General features: G+C 51.7%; 1 protein-coding gene across 1 annotated transcript; it reads right to left on the reverse strand.

Annotated features, from left to right (window-relative positions):
• Nucleotides 1–1,671: 1,671 nt before the first annotated feature.
• On the reverse strand, nucleotides 1,672–2,631 carry LOC135999530 (olfactory receptor 14J1-like). The gene has a single exon (XM_065653100.1). The coding sequence runs from the start codon at nucleotides 2,629–2,631 to the stop codon at nucleotides 1,672–1,674; it is 960 nt and encodes a 319-aa protein (XP_065509172.1).
• Between the last annotated feature and the right edge of the window lie 6,607 nt (nucleotides 2,632–9,238).

Genomic DNA, 9,238 nt, shown 5'->3' on the forward strand with positions numbered 1-9,238 from the left:
GCCAAATCCCCTGCCTGAGCACCATGGTCTGTCCTGCTTAATAGAGTGGTTTCAGTTGGGGTAGAGTTACTTATCTTCATAGCAACTTGTATGAGTTCGTTTTACATTTGTGATGGAAACAGTGTTGGTCCCACCCCAATGTTTCAGTCATTGCTGAGCAGTGCTTGCACAGTATCAAGGGGTTTTCTGCTTCTCACACCAACCCCACCAGCATGTGGGTTGGGGGTGCACAAGAAATTGAGAGGGGACATGGCTGGGACAGCTGAACCAAACTGACCAAAGGCGTGTTCCAAAACATATGATACCATGGTCAAAAATAAAATCTGGGAGAAGAAAGGGGGGGAGGACATTTGGAGTGATGGCATTTGTCTTCCCAAGTAACCATTATACGTGATGGAGCCCAGCTTTTCTCAGGATAGTTGAACATCCTTCTCCTGATTCCTTGGTTTTCTTTTATTACATGCATAGATTTTGCTTTACCTATAAAACTGTCTTTATCTCAACCCATGAGTTTTCTTTTGTGTTTCCGATCCTCCGCCTCATCCTGCTGTGTAGCAGTGAGTGACAGACTATGTGGTGCTGAGCTGTCTGTCAGCGTTAAACCACAAAACTAATTAAACGCCGCTCCTGGCTCTTTGCTGTGTGAGTGGGCTCACTATTGTGTGTGCGTTTGGGTGTGATGGCATGTACACACCTTCTTGGTCAATTCTAAGTGAGGCTAGCAAGGAGGAGGAGGACACCAGGATCTGGAGAAACCCAGAGTTGGAATGTCCAAGTGGGTAATATCTCTGAGTCTGGGCTGACCCAAACCCCGGGTCCACACTGGAGGGACCACAGGGGTGTGTGAAACTGCAGGTAAGTTCTACCTGGCATGACCACTCGTGCAACCTTCACACCAGATCAGTCTGAGAGGGGCAACAGGACAGGGTCAGTTCTGTTGCTCATGGTTGTGTAAGTGCTGCTGTTGGTGTGGTGGCTGTGAGGGTGCTGTTGCCTGTTGGAGTTGGTCTGTGTCAGATTGTCTGTGTCCATCTTTGTTTCCCTGCAGATACCTGCATTTAGTGCTTTCCCTTTGATGACTCCGCCTTGGGCCATGTCTCACTCTGTGGGGTCCTGTCACTGCCCACCTCAGGCACAGCCGGTCCGTGTGTATCTCACGGGCTCTTGGGCAGCTCCAGATTCCTCTCCTGGAGGATTGTCCTCTGCCCCATCATGCACTAGGACAGCCCAGTGTGGCTGTATCTCATGACCACTCCCCATCTCCACTGTCAACAGACAGCAAGGGTTGTGTCTTAAATCAGAACTCTGTTGTGAATCAGCTTCCAAGGTGACATCGAGCTTTTTCCTCAGGCCCTTTTGAGGGAAATTCCTGGGCCTGTTGTTGAAAACAGCTTTGGAAGAACAACCAAATCTTGAGGAACTGCACTCTGGAGATGTCATTTTGTTACAGAGATGCTATGGGAGACTAAGCTCTGACACAGTGTTAGAAAAACATTTATACAGGTTTCAGGTGTTTTAAAACTATTTATAATGGGTTCATTATTCAGGATAGTGAGCTAAACATGAACAGTTATGTACAAACATAATAACCATAAATAACAATATGGGTTATACTAACAAAGTAAAAGGGATAAAACAGGGTACAGGCCTGCATTGGGATACAATTAGACATCATTTGTGGACAGTGATGGAAAGATGGTCAGTATTGACAAACGCCCATGAAATCACTTTCCTAATGGACTCCTTGAGCTCCTGGTTCCTCATGCTGTAGATGAGGGGGTTCACTGCTGGAGGCACCACTGAGTACAGAACAGACACCACCAGGTCCAGGGATGGGGAGGAGATGGAGGGGGGCTTCAGGTAGGCAAACATGGCAGTGCTGACAAACAGGGAGACCACGGCCAGGTGAGGGAGGCACGTGGCAAAGGCTTTGTGCCGTCCCTGCTCAGAGGGGATCCTCAGCACGGCCCTGAAGATCTGCACATAGGACAGCATGATGAACACAAAACACCCAAATGATAAAGAGACACTAACCACAAGAAGCCCAGCTTCCCTGGAGTAGGACTGTGAGCAGGAGAGCTTGAGGATCTGGGGGATTTCACGGAAGAACTGGTCCAGGGCATTGCCCTTGCACAGTGGCAGTGAAAATGTATTGGCCGTGTGCAGCAGAGCACTGAGAAACCCAGTGGCCCAGGCAGCTGCTGCCATGTGGACACAAGCTCTGCTGCCCAGGAGGGTCCCGTAGTGCAGGGGTTTGCAGATGGCAACGTAGCGGTCGTAGGACATGATGGTGAGAAGAAAATATTCTGCTGAAATGAAAAAGAGAAACAAAAGCATCTGTGCAGCACATCCTATATATGAGATAGGCCTGGTGTCCCAGAGGGAATTGGCCATGGATTTGGGTACAGTGATGGAGATGGAGCCCAGGCCGAGGAGGGCGAGGTTGAGCAGGAAGAAGTACATGGGGGTGTGGAGGTGCTGGTCACAGGCTATGGTGGTGATGATGAGGCCGTTGCCCAGGAGGGCAGCCAGGTAGATGCCCAGGAAGAGCCAGAAGTGCAAGAGCTGCAGCTCCCGTGTGTCTGGGAACGCCAGGAGGAGGAACTGGGTGATGGAGCTGCTGTTGGACATTTGCTGCCTGTGGGCATGAGGACCTGTGCAAGGAGGAAAAGACAGTGACGGTTTAGATGAGACTTGTCTGGGAAAAACCAAAGCCATTTCCCACAGACCCTCCACCCCATCACACAAAGAGACCCTTTTCTTTTTCCAGGAGAACATCCTGGCTGGAGCCCTTGTCGGTGCTTGATGAGTGTGCAATGAAGAGCAGGGTCTCTGCCCAGGGGTCATGAGGAGTCAGCCTGACCCTGTGTGATGGGGTGGGGCCGGGGCCAGTCCTGGGGTTCAGCTTTGTCAGATGGAACCGCTCCTGCTGCAGAAGGGACTGTCAGCATCTGTACCCCCAGGCCTGAGAAACTGAGTTTGAGAGGTTTGGCATTTCTACAGCTCCTTCTCCCCTCCCACCCTGGGGAGTGTTCTTGGGTGTCAGAATCCCTCAGCATTTCTGCTGCACTCAGGGAGAACAGAGCGAGTCCTGCGAGACCAGAGGATGCCTGTGGGTCAGTGCAGAATGAGGGCAGCTGCTCTGTCCCTCTGTCTTGCTCCAGCTGCCCTGGGCTGGCACCTTTCTGAGATGGTGATCACACTGCTTTCATGTTACCCTGAAAAGCCACTGGGCACTGCTGAGAGCAGAGGGACCCACCTCAGACCATGACATGTCCCACCCTTTCCTAAGGTCTCAGCACCCCATGTTTAGCCCAGGACACACACGGCTCATTTCACAAACCAAACAGCATTTCTTCCATCATAGCATCTCTGCACTTCTGCATGAGCAATTCAGATAATGCTAACGTGCTATAGGACAGGTTTGCATCCTGGAGGGAAGCTCACAGCTTGGAAAAAAAACACTCAAGGAGACAGCCAAGAGTCCTAACGATGCCATTTGATTCAGGGAGACTCAGCTCATTCCCCAGCCCCACAGACTGCATTGCCCACAGCCCCACAGCTCAGAGCAAAGCTGGGACACGTGTTCCCATGGACACAGCTGCAGGAAAGGACCCACAAGATCAGGCTGTGACTCTGCAGCTGAAACTCCCATCCCCAGAGAGCCTGACAGCAAGAACCAGATCACACCAACAGTGACCCAGAGCAGTGGAGCAAGAAGGAAACTGCGGTGAGGGTGGGTGTGAGAGAGGCCAGGGCAGAGGCAGCCGGGCACTCAGACAGCGTCACCCTTCCCCAGCTGTGCAGCCACCTCCCACACACCAGCATTGCCGGGCAGCTGCTCTCAGCCCCTGTGCTCTGCAGAGGGAACTGGAGCTCTGGCTGCACAGGAGCTGCTTCATGCCTTGGAGCCCCCGGCCCTGAGGGCAGAGGCTTTGCTGGGTGGGAGAGGAGGCGAGGGGGCTGCTCACAGGAGGGATCTGCACTGCGGGGATCATACGGAGTTTTCTGTGTTCTCCCTCCCAGAACAATTCTGAGTTTAGTTTCCTCTCATTTCTGATCATTTCCCTGCTGCCTGGAGATTTTCCCCCTGGGAGGTGTTTCCCTGTCCATGTCTCTTCCCTGTCAGCGCTCACAGACCCCATCCCACCCTCTGTGCCCTCACCCTGGCCCTACAGATCCTGCCTGTTCACAGGGCACTGCCTGGGGGCATCTTCCTGTTTGAAGACTGGGGAAAAGTACAGGTCAGACTAATTCTGACAGGTATAGCCAATGTGATGCAGGTGCTGTGCAGAGGCAGAGCAGCAGCTGAAGGGATGTTATGAGGCTTCTGGCAGATGTGATGATTAATCGGAGTTGCAGTTCAGGAGAATCAGTGACTTGTTTAAGCATGAGACCTCATGTTCATTTTATCCTTTCCTGCACCCCCCAACACTTGGGATAGGAAACTGAAAAGGCAGGCTCAGGAAAGCTCCCTATCTCTCTGGTAATCCTTGCATTGATCTTCTGCTTGAGGCATCCACTTTGAAAACTCCTGGGGGTGATCTGGAGCTGTGAGCAGCCCTGACCCATATAGCATCCTCTCCACAGCAGAAGCACCTTTCCTGCCCGAATAGGGGTCACTCCTTCCCCCCACAGCTTCCCCTATCAGTGGTGTTGGGATCTCCCCGGGCAGGCTGAGCGCTGACCCTGGCAGGCAGCAGAGTCCCTGCCCCGGCACAGCCCTGGGGTGCAGGGACCCTGCTCTGCAGGACAGCCCTGGGCACCGCTGGGTGCTCACCCTGCTACACAGCTGTTCACCATTGCCTGACAAGAGCCCCCTCCTTACAGATCCCTCAAGCTGTGCCTGTGCTAACTTGAGGAGATGCCTCCAGGAGCTACAGCCTCATTGCCCTGCACCCAGAGACTTACCATGGCAAGGGCTGCAAAGATTTCTCCTCCAGTGAGCTCTCAGTCATCCTCCCCATCCTGACCACCTTTCATCTCTCTCTGCCTTGCTCGTCTCCCTGAGATCCCCAGGCAGAGCCCTCAGCCCTGCTGTGCTTTGTAGAGGAGCTGCTCCTGGGCAGAGCTGTCTCTCTGCAGCGCTGCTGCTTGCCATGAGCTCCCTCTGTCCCAGGAGCCCAGCCCAGCTCAGCAGCACAGGAGCAGCCCAAGGCACTTTAATGACCCCTCTGGTGGGTTTGGTGCTGAGTCCATGAACTTCAGTCCCTGGAGGAAGCTGAAGAAACCTCTCAAGAAGTCCAAGTCAGATTCAAACTCCAAAGTTTCTTGTAATGTTACTGGGTTCCCCTGAGGAACACTACTGAGGAACTGACCCCAGGGTCTGGTTAGAGAAGAAAACTGGAGGCAGAGATGACAGGTCAGGACAAGCAAGGTGAAGGTCTCTCTGATGCTGAGTAAACCTGGATGTGTTTCATTAACCAAAGGGCCAAGCCCTGACCCCCAACCCTGGGAAGGCAGATCCTGTCCCTCCCACGTTGCCCAGGGCCCTTCCTGGGACAGTGTGATGTGGGGCTGTGCAAGGCCAAGGGCAGGACTATGGTCCCACACCTCCCAGGTTCCTGGCTGGGGACAAGGAGGCCATGAGGCCCCCGTGCTGTAAGGACAAGGTGTCTCCTCACAGGCATCAGAGCTGGAGACAACAGCCACAGCCAAGGGGAGAAGAAGCTCCAGCTGTTAGTGTTTACATGCAGACGGTTTATGCTGATGAGAGCATCTATCCCAAGAAAACAGCATGAGGAGTTACAGGACACTACGAATACCACCTGCAGGAGAAACTTTGCGGTCTTGGGGGGCTAGTGCTCGTAATGCCAGAGGTCTGGACTTAGAGGGGAAGTTTCCCTTCATGTGGGACGGCAGCAGGAATGCGTGGAGCTCTGCCTGGGGACAGAGAATATCAGCTGAAAGTTGAGGAGTCAGCATGAAAGGGCAGAACGACATGGGCAAAGTTGTGGTGGGTGGACATCAGCTATTGACTCACTGATGAGGAAGAGGAATTAGATGAGGCCTCCTTCAGACAAAGGAAAGAAGCCTCATGTTTCCAGGCAGTGTCCTCATGGCAAATCTAAGATATCCCAATATCTGCAAGGTACCAGCCATCCAGGAGGGTTTTGGAGCTCATGGACAACATCTTCCTGACACGGGTGACTGAGGAGTCAGTGAGGTGAGGTGCCCTGTGGGACTTCACACTTACAAACCAGAAAGGGTTGGTCAGGGGTGGAACAGTCAGAGATGAGAAAGGAGAGTTGAGGCTCCTGGAAGATGCTAACAAGGCAAAGAGCAGGATTTCAGGAGAGCAGGCTTTGGCCTGCTGAGGGACCTGCTTGGGTCCTATGGGATATGACCTTGGTGTCTGCAGCAATTTTTCTCTCACATTTCCTCCCTGCTCTCTCCCACCTGCTGTTGTGCAGCGTTTTTTACCCTTTCTCAAATACAATATCACAGAGGTGCTGCCAGCATCCCTGAGTGGCTCAGATTTGGCAAGGAGTGGGTCCATCTTGGAGCCAGCTCATATCGGCTCTGTCTGACATCAAACTCCTGTTGTCTTCTCAGAGAGGTGACAACTGTAGCACACCCACACTCATCCCCAGTTACAAGACTTTGCCATGTAAACCCAGTAGATGGTGACAATGTGTTGGGTGTTACAAACTACTTGATCATGGAGAAGAAATGGAAAAGATCTTCTGTCAGCAACCTGAGGAAGTCACCAGTAAATGAGCAGGTTCCTATAGGGAACTGTAATTGCCCTGGCATTCACTGGCCAGGCAAAGCAGTGGGTATCAACAGTCCAGAGGATCTTGAGCCGACTGCTTAACTTGTCTGCCTGGTGGGCCAACAAGGGTGATGCTCACCTGGATGTGGAACTGGGAAACAAAGAAGAGCTGGTGAGGGATGTGCACATCAGTGTCCACCTTGACTGTGGTGACCAGGCAACAGTGGCATTCCAGGCACCAGAGGGGAGGGAGGAAGGCCAGCAGCAGAGCACAGGCTGGTGGGCTCCAGAGGAGAAGACTTTGACATACTGAGGGACAGCAGCCAATACAGGTGGTGACATGGAAGTCTGTCTGAAGGGTGAAGGAGCTCAGGAAATCTGAGAAGCCTTGCAGGACAGCCTTGTGCTCCAGAGGAGTGTCATTCCTTTGAGCTGTCCTGGCATGTCTCCTCACTCAAGTGGTGCATCAGGCACCCACTTTCCTACACATATTGTTTTGTCTTCATCAGAAAATGCTCCAGATCAATAAGATACCACCTCTTTGGGAAACGGGGAGGAGGGAGAGGGGCAAAGACAATAGAGGAAATACTGATTTATTCTTCTTTATTATGGAAATGCTCTCTATTTGGCTATTCCTGAAATCTCCCTAATCATCAAGACCAGACTTGAAGCCTTTAGGAAAATGATGCACAGAGCCTTGGCTTGTAAGGGCATTTTGGATGTTAATGAGCCCTCTGCTGCCGTGATCCTGAACTGCAGCTGCTGAAAGAAGGAACAAACCTCTGATGAAGTGAAAGGCAGAAGTGGAACTCTAGTTTCTGAGGGTGCTTGGGACCCCATGAAGGGCCAGCACTGACACAGCTGTGAAGGAAACAACCAGTCGAGGTCCCTGTCCCTTTCCCTGAAGGAAAGACTTGGAGACACTGGTTACAGGTGGTGAGGGCAATGTGGAGGTGGCTCTGATGCCCTGTCAGCCCTTGATGCTTGTTTATCACCAGAATGGCTGAGACTTGACCCCTGGGACCTGGTAGATTTTTCTCAAATGTTTTTCAAGGCTTTTTGTGTGGTCAGTGTGAGTGTTTTGTGTTTTGGGGGTGGGTTTTATGTCAAGTGCTGTTGCTTTAGCTGCAAGGCTCTGGTTTTCTGTGGAGTTGGAAATGCCTGTGAGTTCTTCACAACTCATCAATCTTCTTTTATACCCCTGGCAATGGTCACCAATCACCTCAATGTCCCAGTCTCAAACTTGCTTGAATCCTCTATTTGGATCCATATCCCATCACTCCAGGATGTTCATGCATCCACCAGGTTCATGGATATTTCCTGAGGTCCATCCAGGACTGGGCAGTGTAAGAGAGGAGCAGAGCAGGGAAACCTCATGGGCCATGCCTGAGCACAGCCACCCCCAGCAGCAGCCATTCCCCATCTCCCAGGCACAGCCATGCCCACAAGATGGAAATGTCACTGCCATATATGATTAGCCCAAGAGAGGCCTTTCTTCCTTCCTTCCATATTCCCAGGAAAGTCTTGCTCCTATTCCTCCTCCACCTGCAGACAACAGCTGCTTTCCATTCCTGGGCTCAGCCATGGCTGTAAGGGTTCACTAAAGCCATCAGCCATCTCATTGCTTCTCCCTGACATGCCCCAACCCTCTCCCACACCACACATGGCCAATCTCTGCTGCTCAGGGCCTCCTGCTCTTCAGAAGAGGCCTTGAGCTCTTTGGTTCTTCCTGGTGCTTACTATAAACTTCCTCGCTCACCCCAGAGTTCATGGTGAGCTTTCTTGTCCATAACAGCCCCTTTATGACCATGTTTTACTAAATGGGTGTCTTTTTGTGAGCATTTGTGCAGAAAGAGTAGTCAGAGGAAAGCACCGAATATGTCAAAACTGATAGTGAGTGCAGTGCCGTAAAAACCTGATGAGTTACGCGCATTGCTGTGTCTCTCCTGGAAGGAGTCTGTCCCAAGAAGGGCATCCAGCTTCTGCCGCTCTCTGGAGAGGCACATGAGCAGTGTCCGTGCACCTGGGGAGGAACAGGGTGATTTTTGCCAGACGACCCTTCATCTGAACCACTTAGATGTGTACTTATGGATGGGGTATCGTACCTTATGCTGCAAATACCTATTGGATTGGCCCTGCCAGAGGGGCTACCACAGATGCAGAGTATCATTTTACAGATATTTAAATATAAGCATGCTAAACTTTTTTTTTCTTTAAAAACTGGCATTGCTAGACAAATTACACAAACACTTGAAGGATTATTGGTGCGTTTTAACATGATTATCCACAGAAGGCCCACCAGCTTTTCATCTCAGGAAATGGGATGCCAGAGCTGAAGGGAAGGATGGCTTGGGCTCTGTCCTGTGATCTGGGAAACTGAAACATGCTCCCATCTCCCCAACACCCTGCCCTCCTCAGTGAGGGGTGTGAGACATTCTGCCAGCGAGATCTGAACTCACAGTCATGACAGGTATTTTGTGTCTAACTGCAGCCAATGGTGTCCTGTCAGCTCAGGATTTGGGC

This window comes from Caloenas nicobarica, chromosome 28, assembly GCF_036013445.1.
Source record: "Caloenas nicobarica isolate bCalNic1 chromosome 28, bCalNic1.hap1, whole genome shotgun sequence".
NCBI classification, from domain to species: domain Eukaryota; kingdom Metazoa; phylum Chordata; class Aves; order Columbiformes; family Columbidae; genus Caloenas; species Caloenas nicobarica.